This window comes from Setaria viridis, chromosome 2 (genome assembly GCF_005286985.2).
Source record: "Setaria viridis chromosome 2, Setaria_viridis_v4.0, whole genome shotgun sequence".
Classification (NCBI taxonomy): Eukaryota; Viridiplantae; Streptophyta; class Magnoliopsida; order Poales; family Poaceae; genus Setaria; species Setaria viridis.
The window spans coordinates 13,604,895-13,622,744 of NC_048264.2; the positions used below are offsets into that span (position 1 = coordinate 13,604,895).

A 17,850-nucleotide genomic window follows, 5' to 3' on the forward strand; every position below is an offset into this window, starting at 1 on the left:
GAGTACCACGACCGGTGGATAACCAAGTACGACCACATCGTTGAGCAGCTTTCCGACTACCCGTCCATTGATTTCGCCAACGAATGTCGCACACACTGCTTCCCAGAGGCCGTCGTTGGTCTGCGCATCCACGACGAGCTCGCCATTGACGCCGCACGGATGCAAGACAATCCAGGATTTCGGCCAGATGCTCGACGACGCTCATCATGGCCGCATCCCGACAATCATCAAGGAAGAGGAAAAGGAAGTTGTTGCTGCGGTGGCGGCAACAGTACCAAGGAAACAGTAACTCTGCGGCGGTAGGAGCCAACACACCAAGACGGTCGAGGGTGACAAGCCACGGCTCGTGATCATCTCCCAGAATGGGTTGCGCGCGATCGAGAATGAGGCTAAGCTGGTGCGTGCCGCGAAGGGCACCGGGTTCCGAGGAAGAGGAGAAGGAAGCTGTTGCTGCAGCGGCGGCGACAGTAATGAGGAAACAGCAACTCTGCAGCGGCAAGAGAAGCCAGTGCACCAAGACGGCCGAGGGTGACAAGCCACGGCTAGTGATCATCTCTCGAAATGGGTCGCGTGCGATCGAGAATGAGGCCGAGCTGGTGCGCGCCGTGGAGGGCGTCGGGTTTCCTGTCGCCAAGGCATCACCATGAGCATCAGTGAGACAAGGCGCGTCTACGGAGCTTGTTGTGGTGGTGGGAATCGGGCCATAGGCGGTCAGTGGCGAGCGGGGCAGCGCTCTGGGCGCGGCCACGGCGGCAAGGCCGCGTTCCGGTGAAGCGGCAGTGTGGGTTACGGGCGGAGGAGGCGAGCTCGGGGTGGAGGGGATTACCGCGTTCGGTTTGTGGGGTCAGCTGGTGAAGATGATGGCCGGAGGGGTGCCGTCGACGGTGAGGTCTTGGCGGCGGCGGGAGGGGCATGGGTGACCGCGGGATTTGAAATCCTTGGCCCTGTGGCTGCAGGCGCTTGTAGAGGAGAGGATAGGGAGGTCAGACAAGAGGTCGGGGTGCGGTGGGTAGTGGCTATTGGACAGAGACGGCTGGAGCTCGGCGCATGAGCTTAGAGCGGTGGCGGCCATGGCGGGTGGCAAACCCCGTGATGCCCAGCTGCGGGGCGCGGCAGCTCTGGGTCGATTTGCGCGGCCATTGGCGATGGGGATGGTCGCGGCGGCGGCTGCGGCTGCACGAGGAAGAGATGCACTGCCGCCGGGAGAGGAGGGATCTACCGGCGTTGGGGTGCTGCACGACGGGAAGACGGAAAGAAGAGAAAAAACAATGGATTGGGGAAGGATCGGTCTCCCGCATATATGCGGGGCAATGGAGGCGTTTTTCGTGTCCGCGCATTTTTACAAGAAGCATTGGGAAGCTATTGGAGGAGATTTTTTTTTGTTTTTCCCCTAAATAAGGTTTTGGGGTAATTTTAAGGGAGCTTTTGAAGTTGCTCCGAGGAAGTGAAGTTTGTTGACATATTTCATTTTTAAAAAAGCTAGGAGCAGTCTTTGTTTTTTTGACCAAAGATACTGTTGGGGTTGGATACCGTCCCCGAAGTTAGGAGCCAATCAGTTGTAAATAAGAAAACAGCGAGAAAGTGAAAATAACTTTGAGCAAGCAAAATATGCTCTCCTCCATTCAGAACGTGTCCGTTTCCATTCATGATGCTCCTGATTATAGAGTCGTGACTTTTATACTTTACAACTGGACGCCCCTCTTATAACTTTATTCGAAGGATATTCGGATTATTATAATAACATTACACCACTTTTACCGTACATACTTTAACTCATCACTTTACAGTTAAGACCCAAGTGGTCCATCCCCTCTCCAGCTTCGCACCGTCTAGATCTCCACACGCGAAGTTGATGCTCCGTGTCTGCCTTTGATTCCTGCGAAGACAACATACCTCTTCGCATCTGGAGATTGGGAGTTAGAAAACTGCTAAGTCAAAAGGTGGGGGTGCATCGCGAAATCCTTTTCACCAACAGATACTTTGCCCCTGCATTATATTGAAATGAAAGCAAGAAAGTTTGCTAGGATAATTACCAACTCTACAGAGCATTTTTCATAAGAAATTAAGAGCACTAACCTACTATATGTCCATATGGTATCTCTTCTCTTCTTCTCATTTGTCCTGCTTGAGGAAATTGGCCCTCTCTGGGGCTAACTTGTGATGAAAGTAGGTTGTTTTATGTTCTACAGTAACGTTGAGACTCATAGTAAAAGAGAACAGAGGAAGCCAATCTTCCTCTACCGACTGACTTGGACCTTTCACGCTCGTAGTCTCTCCTCATCAGAGAACGATTTTCTTCACGCAATGGGGGAACATTAAACATCCTACAGCCGGAAACATTAAAACAGCCATGAGATGAAAGTACATACATATGAACAGCAACTACGATACATGTATTCCATGTCCAGAATCCAACCCAATAATCCAAATAGTATACAGCCCAACCGAGAAACCTCATACAAGAACCTAGCAAAGAAACTGCGAATCCAATAACCAATTACACCGTAACTACTAAGGTAATGTTAACAAGAACACTGCATTCCTCCACCATGAAACGAGCTGAAAATACCGCAGCCGGTCTTCAGCGAGCTCTTTTAGTTGTAAGGGCCCATGCCAATGCTGGAGCCACCGTAGGGTGCGCCACCAGCGGCATCGCGCGACTTTGAGTAGCTGAGGTAGTAGACCTCGCCCAAGATGGCTGTGAAGAAGGTGAAGGCCGCACCAGCGGCAAAGACACCCTTGCGCACCGTCTCACAGGAGAGGGACTCGCCATAGAAGATACCCCTGTACCGAGTGTGGTACGCATTGCGGACTGATCCCGCCAGCAAGCACGCCTCCGCAATGAGGAAGGTTACCCTGTCAATGGGAATGAGACATGTTATTGGTCAATATTTGGATGGGAACTGCAATTGATATTACTTGAATGATGAGCTTTTATTTTCATATATGCTGAATCAATGTTTTGGATGCCAAATGCGTTTGATATATTACGAATGCACACCAAAATATAGTATAACTCCAATCCACACATACGAATTAAGAATCTCTGTTCATGTCATAACAGCTTGAAGCCGGCAGTGATAGTTTCACTATATGGATTGAGGAAGGGAAGCAAGCAAGCAGCATCCAGAAAAGACAGACAACTGAAGTGATTCCAAATGAAATTTAACTGTGGCACAGGCTATTGTGAATAGATTATTGTAGATGCTTCCACCAGAAGGTTTACCAGGCAAGGACACAAACAAAGCAAGGGTATTAATTGATGTTGACTTAGGAATTGCTTCGGAAATGTCACTGTCACATGGTGATCTCAAGAGCAACAGATAAACAAATTGATGACAAATTATTAAAAAACTAATGTGGTTCCACAGGTACATAGAAAAACTTAACAGAAGTCAATAAGTGTGCAAAAAAATAATCATAAACTGTCGGTACTAAAGTTTAATTGGTTAGGATATCAAGGCATAGATGGTGAGCTGTAGCAAGGTATCTAACATTGCTTTTACTTTATTGCAAGTCCATGACCAACTGATCAGCTAAGCTAAGGGCATTCATAACAAGGGGACCGTTTTGAGAATGGCAAGATTGCAAGACGTATTATTTGATCCCTCCAGTAAAATTAGCCAACAGTTGTATCATGTGCATTCAAATTATGAAGAAATCTGTCTATTGCGTATCATTTGCTGACTTCTATAATTTTTATATAAATAGATATATCTCAAAAATAGTTCGCAAGGTATCTTGATGGGCTTTCTAAGCATACTATGGTGAAAGTAGTATTTCAGAAGCTGCGATTGCATAAAAAATCAATCACGTGACACTGGAAGGGCTTTCAACGTCTCCATGATATCACAGAAAAATATATTCAACAACTGTTACACAAAAACTCTTCCACACATTAAATCCTACAAAGCGACCCGCACAAGTACACTAGGAGCAGTTGTAAATCTACCATCAAGAATATAGAAATCTAGCAGATCTATGGCATGTACTGAAGTCAACTGCTAATAGCCTCGTACCAAGGACTAGTTAAATTATTAACAGGACATAGCTTGAATATCAGAAACATGGCAGTACGTCTAGTGGAGCTTATAGCTTACATGAGGCGACAGAAATGTCAGAAATGGAGGACACCGCTGCTATCAACTTTGAGATGCTGAACATTGAGCCTTGGTGTGCAAGTGCAGCTTCTGTAATGAAAGCAAAAGCCGCAGGCCAGCAGGTAGGCCCTACCAGCGGGGGACTAAACTGGAAGAGGTGGTTGCGTTGGCTAGAGAAGTAGTACGATGGATTTCAGTACCTCACCACTCGCTCACCAAAAAAGCAATGGAGTGAAGCAGGGATGTTTGGATATTTAGTCCGGACTAAAATTCATGTCACATTGAATATTTGGAAGCTAATTATTTGGAGGCTAATTAGGAGGACTAAACATGTAGCATCACATTGTCAACTCATGGACTAATTAAACTTAATAGATTCGTCTCGCAAATTAGTCTCCATTTGTGCAATTGGTTTTGTAATTAGTCTATGTTTAATACTTCTAATTAGTATCTAAACATTCGATGTGACAGGAATTTTAGAAGGCACCTAACTACTTGAATTTTAATTTTGTAGACAGGACAGCGACATTTTACCGCTAAAGCAAGATGCACTTCACCTAATAATATTTTAAAGAGGGGGAGGTGCCCAGCGCAAGATTCAGTTCAAAATTGCGAGATCCAGCCGAAGGCCACCTGCGGCAAACGGATCTTAGCTAGCGCCGGCAGCTCAGACCACACGAAGCAAGGTGCAGATCCCACCTCAATCTGCTCCGAGAACTGGATCTCGGAGCACGGGATCAGCCATCCAAACACCCAATCTAGCTTTGCTGTACGCCCCCGGGCCGCAGAAGAGGTAAGCAATTGATGGGTGGGCGATGCCAATCGGGCTGGAGACTGCTTACCATGTGAAGAGGAAGAGGATGAGGGCGCAGGCGCGGGATCCCCCGGGCTTGAGGCCGCGGCCGCAGCAGAAGCAGCGGCTGGCGGTCATGAGCACGACCTGGGCGGCGGCGAGCAGGAGCAGCGCGCCGACGCCGTATCCCGTGGCGATGTCGGAGTCGTAGACGCAGAAGTCGTACTCCTTGGCGGCGTCCGGGGTGACGGTGGCCCGGCTCCGGCGCTGCTCGGCGGCGACGCCCAGGCCGAAGGCGATGACGTCCAAGAGGATCACCACCGCCTGCACGATGATGGACGCCATCGCAAGAGCGAGATTGCTGCGCTCCCCTGCTGCTTCTCTCCTCTGTTCTGCCCCTCTCCCTTGTAGCTGCTGGTGGTGGTGTCCTGGGGATGGTGGTGAGCTGAGAGCTAGCTGGGGGTGGTGTCGGGCGTAGTTAAAGGCAGTGCGGTCGCGTGTCGGTGTAGAGTGCGGTGCGGAGCAGGGGAGCGCGGAGTGAGCCTCTGCTTTTGGGTGGGCAGTCACGCGGCGGATCTGGTGGAGCGAAAGGGGACCGGCCAACGAATGCGGGTGGTGGGCGGGGCCACATGGCAGCGGCTACCGGACGGGCGTTGCGTTCTCCTGCCGACTGCCGGGTTGGTGCGGTGTGGCATGTCGCCGACGCCCCGGTACCCGATGTCCCGACGGGGCACGGAGATGAGCGCCGCGAGGTGTCAATGTGTCACGTGTCACGTGTAGTTAGTTTTTAAATCCGTATTTTTATATTTGTTCATGTGCAACTTTTTTCCCGAACACTACGTATACAGGTGTTCGAAATTCACCCTACGAATGCCCAATATATGCGTGTCCAATAAATTTTAAAATTAATAAATTATCACAAACATCCGGTTATCGATAGACACGTTACCTGCCACTTAAAAATATCATGATACAATTCTATAATAAATACAAGAAAATATAGCACATACGTCACAAATTGGAAATATAACTTCCTCAATGATTCTTTGCTGGGTATTGATGCTATTCGACGAATGGGTTCATTATCTTTTTTTAAGAAATAAGTTTTTTAAACACAGTACTAACACGGGTATATATAAACACGCACATTCACGCTCACACTCACCTCTATAAATGTACACATGCAACCCTACCCCTATTAACATATCAGTGAGATCGATCTCGAGATTGAAAAAACAAAGTGGCCAATTGGAATGGGTAGCATAGGTCGGGTATAGACCAGAGTTGAGCACTTTACATCGGGTAAACTCTCGTACTTCCTTATACTTCCTTCTTTTGTTCGAGGGAGACCATACATTTTCCTTCATTACTCGGATTCAGGTAGAAAGTTTTAGAAAGGTTGTATCATCAGGAGTTATGATTTCGGGAAAATCTGCACCCAGGAAAACCGGTTAGACTGCCTTGCCAAGGCGGTCAGACCAGTTTGGTTTGTGTAGTCCGAGTTAGGAGTTGTATTTTGACACAGGATTTGTAAGGATTTCAACTCCTAATGAGCAAGACCTCCCCTCCCTATAAATATAAAGGGCCATGGCCGATGGAGAGGTATCCAATCAATAAAAAACAAATCAATCTATTATTCTTTGCCTTTTTACATTTCTCTCTTTGCCCTAGTTTTTCCAACCCATTTTGCTTTTCTTCCTTCGTCTCTTTAGCGTCTAAGGACATTCTAGGTGGCATGCCAACCCTAGAACAACCTAAGGTGTACTTGCCTTGACAAGGTTCCTCCCGGATGAGCGTTCGTTGGTTTCTTCGCCAAGCTCGCCGGTGAAACCGGTCTAATCGGCCATCAAACCAGCCTGACCAATCTATGCAGAGGAGCTGCAGGAAGCCCCTCTGCACATTGCATGTTTGAGTGCTTTCATGTGTTGGCTCTAAATTTGCGCCAACATTTTAACAGGTCGGATGCGCAGAAGCTACCCATTTTGTTTATATCCTAATACATTACACAGCATTAGATTAGATTACATACAGGGAGAGGTGCAACCGGAACGTAAATTATTATTCCCTCTATCCCAAACTGTAAAGTTGTTTTAGCTTTTTCTAAATACGTATTTTTTCTATACATCTACGTATAGATTCTGTATAGATATATAGTAAAGGTAAAATGATCTACAATTTGAAACGGAGGAAGTAGTTGACTAAGGGGGTGTTTGGAAACACACTGCTAAATTTTAACACCTATCACATCGGATGTTTGGATACTAATTAGAAGTATTAAACATAGTTTAATTACAAAACTAATTGCACATATGGAGTCTAATTCACGAGACGAATCTATTAAACCTAATTAGTCCATGATTTGACAATCTGGTGCTACAGTTACCATTTGCTAATGATTGATTAATTAGCCTTAATAGATTCATGTCGCGATTAAACTCCATCTGTACAATTAGTTTTGTAATTAGCTCATATTTAGTCCTCCTAATTAGCATCCGAACATCCGATGTGACCCTGCTAAAGTTTAGCACCTCATATCCAAACATCCCCTAAACATATGAGTTCAGTCATAGAATTTGTGCCTCATACTTTTACTATGTCTGTGGCTGGATCTGGATCTATTTATTGTTGTGCATTTGGGTAGCGAAATTTATCCGTTTTGCATCTTTTTTCGTGCAGTAGCGAAATGCTCTAAAACACTCCCAAACATAGTTTAGGATTTTATGGAGTAGATTGGATGCGTTCGTTACGAAAAACTCCGTCAGAAATTCGCTACCCTGAAACAATACATTCGGGTACCGAAACGCTCCTATTTCGCATCGTTTTTCATGCAATAGCGAAATGCTTCAAAGCACTCACAAACATAGTCTATGGTCTAGTGGAGTAGATTAGATGCGTTCATAGGTAACAAATCCTTCAGAAAATTCGCTACCTAAAAACAGTGCAACAGTGCATTTGAGTAGCGAAACTGAGTAAAATGTGATCATCCATATCGAGTCAACGACTCGAGTAAGGATCGAGAAACTTTACCCGTGGAGTTTGCAATGGGTTCGGTGCTTCTGCACATGTTGGCCACTTGACCTGTGTATCATTCGCTCGCAGCTCTTTTTCATGTCATTATGGCATTCCTCTCCCCGCAATGTTTTAGCTTTGCCAAATTGCCACCCAAGCTAATTAAATTGGCTTATTTCGAAAAAGGAAACTAACTAAGCCGCCAATGGGTGGTGAAGCTAGCTTAACAGGTTATACGCTTGCTCCTTCGTCTCGGGCTCTCATCTGGCGTGCTATGTTTTACGGGATGTTTGGTCCCACCATGAGCTAAAATGTACATTTTAGTTGGACTAAACACCCAAACACCTGAACTAAAAGTAGGACTAAAGCCTTTAGTTCTTTAGTCCATAAAACTGGACTAAAATAGACTAAAGAATGCACATGACACCCCTGCCCCTCATTAATTGCTCCCTCCCGCCCGGCTCCCTCTGCCGGCCTCCCTACCGTCCGGCCACCGCCGCCCTCCTGCCCATCGCCCGGCCGCCACCCCCGCCGCCGTCACCTCCCGACGAGCGTGGGAAGTAGCGCGCGAACGGTTCCGCTTTGGACCTCGACCCCGACAACGCCGGTGAGCCGGAGGACCTAGGCATGGCCCGCTCCCGCCACCTCAGATCCAGGAGGAGGAAGGCCTAGGCGTGGTCGGCCACCATGCCTTCCACCGCTGCCGCCCCTGCTGCGGCGCCCAAGCCCCACGCACGCCCGCCGCCACCGGCCTCGCTGCCCTCCCGCCCGGCCCCCGCCGCCTCGTTGGGATGAGGAGAAGGCAGGGGACCGGAGCTCGTCGGCGAGGGCGTCGATGGGGGTCGGGCCTAGGGAGAGGCGGTGGTGCTTGGTGTGCCGGTGGCCATGGGGATGGGCCACGTTGCTGCAGGTGAGGAGGGAGAGGAATGGAGAGGGAGGGAGCAGACAGCAGAGGAAGCGTTGGCGCCACGAAGGAGTAGGTGTCGGGGTACGAGGGATAGGGAGAAAGGGTAAAAATGTCTTTGTTCAACAGCATTTATGGATTTTAATCTATTTTAATCTATGGAACCAAACAGAGTTTAGTTATGGATTAAAGTTGGACTAAAATTTAATCCATGGACCAAAGAAGCCTTGCAGTCAGCAAGCGAGCAATTTCTTTTCAGGACAATACGCAAACACAGTTGTCTACCACAATGGTTTTTACGTGACCCGCTGGCCGCTGTGCGCTGTGCTTCTCGATCGACCGCCTCGTGTGTAGGGCTGTAGGCACACACGTGGTAGTTGTTGGTCAAGGGTCCTCCGCTCGTGACAACTTGCTTGCCTTGCACAACCACGAATGTAATAAACCGGTGGCAGTCCTGCTCCTGCCATAGATCAGCATCTAGCGCACAAGAGCAGTGTCGGAATTTTATTTCGTATCATATTGTCAGTTTATTTATTTGGCAATGCTTGTACCTGTTGCAAGGCGTGGCTAGCTGACGCCGGGACATAGTACGGGAAATTTGGAATTCAGCTATGCGCCCAACACGAAGTAACTCTATTTCTTCAGCATAGATTTATTCTATTCTTATAATTGTAAATTATAGGTCACTTTGATTTTTCTAGATATATAATTTTCATTATATATTTAGATATAACATATAGCTAGACTAGTGACGGAGTGAGCGAAGGTAGACCTGACCAAACCTTGGGCTGAGCTCAGGCCGTTCCGGCAAAAAGCTCGATTTTCTTTCGGGCCTAAAATCTCCGCCCAAGTGTTGACAATTGTTAGCACGTCAAGTTGTGAACCGTAAACGTACGGATATGTTGTAGCTCTTCCCTCAGAGTATTCCCCCAAGGTTTATCAATCCGTGGAACTTATAGCACAAGATCTATTTCAAACTAGCATTGTTAGTATTAACTTGATGTTTATGAGAGATTCAGATCAAATCCACTAAGCATATACATATAGATAACAGATAGAACAAAGGTAACCAATCTAGAGCAACCAGACTACGCATATATTGTAATTCAGAGCATGCATAGCAAAGCAACACAGATATGATCTTAGTAAAAAGCATCTTTAAATCTACACCTCCGGTCCAGATCCCGAAACCCCCCACCTTACACAAAAAGATTCTCTTACGATCACCTCTGTCAGCGCAAGTAGGTTAAGAGCATGATCATAAAAACATGTCATACTCATCGGTAGATCAGGCATGCAAATCTGGTCACCACGACCACAAGAACACCCTAGGCAATTTATCATCGATTCATAGATTGAAAAGCAAGCAAACCCGATAAAGCATAAAACCATCAAAGAAGATATTTAGATCGCTAAGAATATAAACACATCTATTACTTCACCATGAATGACTGTACATCACAAGATCACCACCGGGATCCTACCTTGATCTTGATGTCTTTTAGCTCAAGAACTCCAGTGTCATCTTCCTCGCAGGGTGATAACGCTAGCAGAGGTTCACCCACGCTAACTCCCGACAAACTGCACGGCTCTCGGCTCTCTGGAGAGGTATCCCTTAAGCTCCTTCTGCTTCTTTGTTGCTTCACGTCGAGTACATCGTCCTGGATATCGGACTCGGTGGATTTTTCAGGGTATTTATAGTCTAGAGAGCACGTAGCAAAAATTGGAAGGCGAGGGGGCAAAGGAAAACCCCAAGGCGATAGGCCTGGACCTTCCTTTTGCTCTCTCACGTCCTGCTTCATCTTCAAGTCTCCTCAGGTGCTCTGGAATCCTCTTTTCACTTGCATGTGGGCCTGGCACGTTGGTAGCTTCGGGATAAGATTGATCTTCAATGGCTTTCCATCTTCGCTTGATCTTCTCCGATTCCTCTTTGATTTCAAGATTGTCCTTGCCATATCTTTATAAACTTAGCCCCTAAGCAATGTTGGAGAGCTACTTGCCAAAGATGGGCACCAGGGGGTGCTAGAAGATGCCAGGCCGATCGGCCTGGGCTCCTCTAGGCCAATCGGCCTAGCCCCTTCCTAGGCCCGTTGACCTTCGCCTTTGTCTGGTTCGACGCTCGTTCAGCGCTTTATCCAAAAATATACTTTTAATCCCAATTTCCAGCAAAAACACAAACATCCTCCAAAATACGTTGCGCATGTAAAAATGACCGGTTTACTAGGTGTAATCAATAGTTTATGTATTAAATTCATGTTATTATTGAAGATACATAGGGGTAAAAGTGTTAACGAGTGTCAACACCAAGTGCACCCGTTAACACCATCGGACCAACAAAATCGGGCCTAATTCAGATCGTGCTTGGGTCATTCCATCATCTTTTTTCAGTGTAAATGTAATTGATTTTATTATTCAGGCTAGGCTTGAGCCCACCCTTTTTTGCCGTGAAAATCAGCATCTCGCATGACCCTAAATGCATGTCGGGTCGGGCTTAGCCCATCGGACTTAGGCCGGACCTCTTTTGCTCAGGTTTAAGTGAAGGTGGAAGGGGCTCATTTCCTTTCTTCTTCCCCTCCCTTCCCTTCCCTTCTTCATCCTCTCACTTCTTCTTTGAACTTTTTTCCTTCAAAATGGATAGGGCTCAAGGGGGCTCCACTATTTGTGGGGTGGTAGGGGCTTGATACCCTCTAAACACACCGTTAGATCTGTCCCTTACCTACATGTATAGCAGAAGCTATGTATACCTAGAAAAGATAAAACAACATACAATTTGAGATGGATGTTTCAATTCTTGACACTAGTACAAGTGTACAACTTAAGGTGTGTTCATTTCTTTTCCATGCTTTAGATTTCAAGACAAGATATCTTGACTACTTTGGAACCCTCTCACAGAAAGCCAATAAAAAGGGAGAAACACCACTCTTACCCTTGCAAGTTCCTTTGTGTTGTTGGCTGGTTGGGCAATCATGACTCCATCATTCCCCGGCGCCTATCATCCTCCACTCTCATGGCCTTCCCCTATCACTAGCCACCTCCCTCGTTGCACTTGCTATCTCATTGGCTTCTCTCTTGGCATTCAATCCCGGATATCTCCAATTCTCCTGCACTTGCATTGACTCTTTTGATGACCTCCTTGACCTCTCTCATATCAATGATGGTGTTGGCATGAGGATTATCGATATTGCATTGGTGCTAGCTCCCCCATCTACACCGCCTCTTGCCATCCATGCTATATCCATCACCTCCTCAACCATGTGCCCCCGCTACTTTTGCATAGTCATAACCAGCTAGATCCATTATTACCTAGGCCATCCTCTTTGATAGGAACTACCACACCGATTAGCCGCATAGCCCCCTTCCCAGCGGTGCTTAAGTGAGTAAAAAACAACCATCGGTCTATACGTTTAGGTTCACTGTAAGATTGTTAAAAGACTCATGTAGCACATCTCTTAATAATCATAAAAATTGTATGGCTATGCAATATCAAAGTCACTTCTTAGAAAAACTTCTAAAGGTGTTGTAAGACTGGTAGCCAAAACTCTTCCTACGAGCTCTAACCCTAAGGCAGATGGGCGGTTGGAGTAAGAAAACAACTTAAAAGCACTGGACCTTACTAGTGTGTTATAGCATTTCTAGCAGATTGATTTCCCCCTTTCCCCTTTATCACCTTATAGGGGAATCCCCTTTCATAATTTTAGAGTTTTAGGGAGAGGTGCTACAGCAGATCCCTTTTCCCCTTTCCCCTTTCTTCTCTTCTGACACTTGGGACCCACCTGTCAATGGTAAGAAAACCTTTCTTCTTCTTCTTCTCCGTTTCTCTCTTCTCTCATCGTTCTGTCTCCATTCTCGCCGTCTCTCGAGGAGAAAGGCATGGGCGGGCGTCAGCCTCCTGCGCATTGCTGCGCATGAGCGGCGGCCCATGGCTGGGATGACGCGCGCACGACGGCCTCCCGCGAACACATGGCCGGGACGGCCGCGGCCTCCCACGGAGGAGACAAAGGGTAGCTAGGGCGAGTGGCGCGGAGGGCAACTCAAGCGGCGGCGAGCTAGTCCGATGCTTGCTGGCGGCGATGGGCGGAGGGAGGCGGCTGATGGCGCCGGACGGTGAGGAGTTGAAGAGGTAGATCATGCGGCCAAGAAATTATGAGGCTAGCAGATCCTACGGTCAGAGAGAGAAAGGAAGAAAGGGAGAAGGAAAGGGAGATGGGTGAATTGCCCTTTGTAAAGGGAGGGGGAAGAGAGGGGATTGAGAAAAAATAAAGGAAAAAGTGAAATAGAAAGGGAATCTGCTGGAGCTTCACTAAGTCCCTTTTACGGTTGAAAAGAGAAAAGGGGAAAAGAGAAAAGTGGAAAGTGGATCTGCTACAGATGCTCTTACATTATTACTAATTTTTGTTAGGGTACTTGCAAGTGTGTAATTTGAAAGGGTTTTTTTGGCTAATTTCGTAAATTGTTGGAGATACAAATCAACCCCAAAGATAAAAAAAAATTAGAAATATAGTAACAAAAATGGAAAAGGTTATGAAAAGATAAGATACAGCAGCTCGTGGGCCTAAGGGCCTGTTTGGGAAGGGGGTGTTAAAGTTTAACACCCCCCTTTTAACACCTTTTTAACAAAATGGCTGCCAAACACTTGTGTTAAAATAGTAGTGTTAAAGTTTAACACCTCTTTTTTCATAAACACATGGATGGGGTGTTAAAATTTGCTAAAGGTGTTAAAAGTGGTCTCCCTCCCCACTTATTCCCTGGTTGCCCCCCCCTCTCATCCTCTCTCTCTCCTACCCGCCGCCAGCGCGTCCTCCCTCCCCCCCGGCATCTATTCCCCACTCCTTCCCCTCCCGCATCTGTTCCCCAACCTCCCCTCCCGCATCGCTTCCTCTGCGCCCGCTACCATCTCCTCCCGCCGGCCATCCATCCCGCCCGCGGGTCATCCCCTCCCGCCATCCCCTCTCCCCGTTGTCTCCCTCCCATCGCCTTCCTCTCCCACTCCATTTCTTCCCCCCGCCGTCATCCCCGCCCCGCCACCAGGAACTTCCCTCCCGTCCTTCTTCGTTTCCTCCCACCGCGTCCCAAATCCACGGCATCCACGTAGCTAGGAGTGTGCCGCGTTGCCCTGAACCCTTCCCCGGGGCTCATGGACAGGCACGGCGAAGATGGATTGCAAGAGCTTTTCTCCCACGCGAATCCACCTTTCCCCGCCAGCGGCTTCAACTTCTTCTCGTAGGCGGAATCTTCTGGAGCTCCTTGTGAGGGCTTGCAAGCCCTGGATCTGAACTCCCAGGCTGAAGATTTCGCCGACCTCAACTCCTACTCCGAGATGCTTCGGGGAAAAGGAGCACCCCGGGGCCGCGGCACTCGTACCCTTGGCTTACACGTGCCTTGCAATGGAGGTAGAGGAGGCAGCAGTAGTAAAGGAGGTGGCGGCGGCAGAGGCGGCGGCAGCAGCAAAGGCGCCGGCGGTAGCCGGGGAGGCGTCAGCAATGTACCTGCGACGAGGTTTCTCTTCGTTGGTTCCTTGCACGACGGTGCCGGCAGCAGTGGCGGACGCAGCGGAGGCCGTTCCTACGGCCGCGGAAGACGTTCCAGCGGTTGTGGAGGTATAGCCACTGCTGATGATACCCAATCCTTTGGTGGAGAGGATTGGGTTGATGTTGACGATGAAGATGGTGGTGCACAGAATGTCAAACTTATTTTCCCCACCTCCAGGGTTAATTCTGATACTCATCCTATTCATCTGTTCATCTGTTTTAGCTTTGGTAGGTTACAATGTGTGTTCATCTGTTCATAGTTTTGGTAGGTTACAATGTGTGTTTGCTTAGTCCATGTTGGTAGGTTAGAAAGATGAAATGGTTAGAATGTGTTGCTAAGGTTCATCTGCTCAGGTTGTTGTTGTTAGTTAGAAATAGGAATTTGTGTTAATTTTGTGATGGTTAGTTTTTACACTGTGATAATGTGCATTGTTGTAACCTCTTCTGTGTGTGATGGGTTTCTATGTCTCTGTTATGCACTAGATAAGAACTGACAAGGCACAATGGACAGAACCAAATACCAGGCTGTTTTGTGATTTATGGGTTGAGCAGATTAGATTAGGCAAGTGTCACAAAGGATCCATGACGGCAAGAGGTTTGAAGATAGTTGTTGAGAAATACTACATGGTCACTGGGTCGAGACATCACAAGTTCCAGATCAGGAACAGAATTAATCAACTGAAAACTTTGCATTCTTTCTGGAAACTAATGCAAAAGGATACTGATCTTGGAAGGAAGGCTGATGGTACTATTTCTACCCTAGATTGGTGGTGGAAAAAAACACCAAGGTGAGGGGCATTCACTAAATTTGCAATTAGTTTGCAGTAACTTTATGTGCATTCCTGTATAACCTCAAAATCCATTTGCAGGGCAAATATAGTGAATATAAGAAATTTCAGCATGGTGTTCCAGATTACATTGATCACCTACAGGAGATGTTTCATGATGTTGTAGTGGATGGCTCTACCTCTTTTGTGCATGGATGTGAAGAGGAAGAAGAACAAGATGGTGAAGATGTACAGGAAGAAGATCAATATGGTCCAGATGGGTTTTTTAATGAATATGATGACAGTCTAGTCAGCAATAACAGTAGGAAGAGGGGAAGTAGCAACAGCACCAAGTCCACTGCCACTAGTCCTGCAAAGAAATCTAAAAGCCCTTTGATGAAGATGATGAGCAGCCTAGTTGACAAGTTGACTACCTCTGAAGATAATAATGATAACATATTCAGTAATGTGGGGGAGACTCTTGCTATCAGTCTCAATGAGAAAAGACAGAAGCTGACCCCTATGCAAGAGATGGCACAGTTTGTTAAGAAGTGTCAACAGTTAGCTTTGGAATGTGGAGCAACCCCAGATACTGTTGAGTTCTATGCAGGCAGACACTTATTCAAAGATCCCTATGAGAGGGAATTTTTCTGCAACATACTTACTCCTGAAAGAAGGCTGCTTCACTTGAAGAGATATTGCAAAGAGAATAATATTGTTGAGTTAGCAGTAGCTAGTGATCCTAAAAAGTGAATGTGGCTGTTTGGAAAATTAGAGTTCCTTTATGTACTAAGTCTGGTTGTTTGAACAATATGTGGTTGTTGTTCTTTTTAAGGATTGAATGTGCTAAATATGTGGCTGTTTGTTATTTTTATGGATTGAATATGCTAAAAATGTGGCTGCTTGTTCTTTTTAAGGATTGAATGTGCTAAATATGTGGCTGTTTGTTATTTTTATGGATTGAATATGCTAAATATGTGACTGTTTGACTGACATGTTTTTGTTTGCTGCCTTAGGATGGCGATCAGCTTTCCTCAAGTGAATCTGATGACGACTTTTCTAAAGAGATTCTTACTTTCAAGAAGATGAGACAGTATCATCGTAAAAAGGACTCGGGATATATTGAATGCTGCAATCATGATTGGTACGTACTGTGATACTTACATGGACAAAGGTCCAAAGAGGGTTGCTACTGTGTCGGTTATAGAATGGGTGCAGGAAACACTGTCTAGCATAACCTCTTGCTACAACATGTTTAGAATGTCAAACCCATTATTTCACAGACTGCATGACTTGCTGGTCGACATCTATAGGTTGAGGGCAACTACAGGAATGTCAACGATGGAGGCTTTAGGAATGTTCCTTTGGATAATTGGCGCACCACAATCCCTTAGACAGGTTGAGGACCGGTTTGTAAGGTCCTTAGAAACAATAAGTCGTATATTTGATAGTGTTTTGTGTAGTATTTTTAAGCTAGCAGTGGATATTATTAAGCCAAAGGATTCATAATTTAAGACCGTGCACCAAAGATTGAAAAACTCTCATTTTGCCCCATACTTCAACAATTGTATATGAGCTATAGATGGGACGCATGTACCAGTTGTGGTGCCAAATGATAAGGTGGTTCAGCACACCGGGAGACATGGATATACCTCACAGAATGTGCTGGCTATTTGTGATTTCGACATGAGGTTCATGTTTGTTGTCAGTGGATAGCCTGGTTCGGTTCATGATATGAGAGTCTTCAGTGATGCCGTAAACAAATATGGTGACAAGTTTCCGCATCCTCCTACAGGTACACTTATTTCTGTACTTGCATTGTTTTTATTTGTATAATAGATCGTGCCAACTTTATTAACATCATGAAATTATCTTCATTTGTAGGCAAATTTTCCATAGTTGACTCGGGATATCCAAATTATCCAGGTTACCTTGCACCCTGCAAGGGTACAAAGTATCATCTACCGGAGTTTAGGAGTGGCCCAATGCCAAAAGGTATGAAAGAGACTTTTAATTACGCACATTCGTCCCTTAGAAATGTTATCGAGAGGTCCTTTGGAGTGTTGAAGATGAGGAGGAGGATTTTGTTGGGTATACCAAGTTTTCCAATGCACAAACAAAGCAAAATAATAGTAGTATGCATGGCAATTCATAATTTCATTCGAGAGAATGATATGGCTGATAGGACCTTCGGTATGTGCGATCGGGATGAAAATTACGTTCCCATGGCTGAAGTGCCAAACTACGAAGAACATGCGACAAATACCCAAGCAGAGGATGAAGATTGTAATATGAATGCATTTCGTGATGAATTAGCTAATGGTTTGTACAACAAATCGTAGATTATTTGTATGATTGTGTTGTAATGATATTGACAACATTTGTGCAATCTTTGTATTCTATCGTGTTTATAGGACAATCAAAATAATTTGAATGTTTTTTCTCCTTCAGTTCTTTGATTTGGCCGAATGAGAAAAAAAACAAAGGAAAGTTCAGCAACATCACGCAAGCAACAGCACGCAAGCACGCTAGCCCTTGGCGTCAAAGCAAATAGATACCTGTGCACAGGGTATTAGACAGCATTTAAGAGCAAGGTTTAATGCAATCATTTTTCAGCAAAGATGTTAAACTTTAACAACACATCCAAACATCCTACATGTGTTAAAATTTAACATCTCATCTGAGGATGTTAAAGTTTAACAACTTAGCCCTTACAAGGCAAACGATCTGTCGGTACACTCGTCAGTCG

General features: G+C 46.1%; 1 protein-coding gene across 1 annotated transcript; it reads right to left on the reverse strand.

Moving 5' to 3' along the window:
• Positions 1–2,372: 2,372 nt before the first annotated feature.
• Positions 2,373–5,416, reverse strand: LOC117845146 (protein MODIFYING WALL LIGNIN-1). The gene is made up of 2 exons (XM_034726076.2): positions 4,943–5,416; positions 2,373–2,856 (listed from the first exon to the last, which is right to left on the reverse strand). Exons 1-2 carry the CDS (start codon positions 5,236–5,238, stop codon positions 2,595–2,597), a joined length of 558 nt encoding a protein of 185 aa, XP_034581967.1. The 5' UTR covers positions 5,239–5,416; the 3' UTR covers positions 2,373–2,594.
• Positions 5,417–17,850: the final 12,434 nt, after the last annotated feature.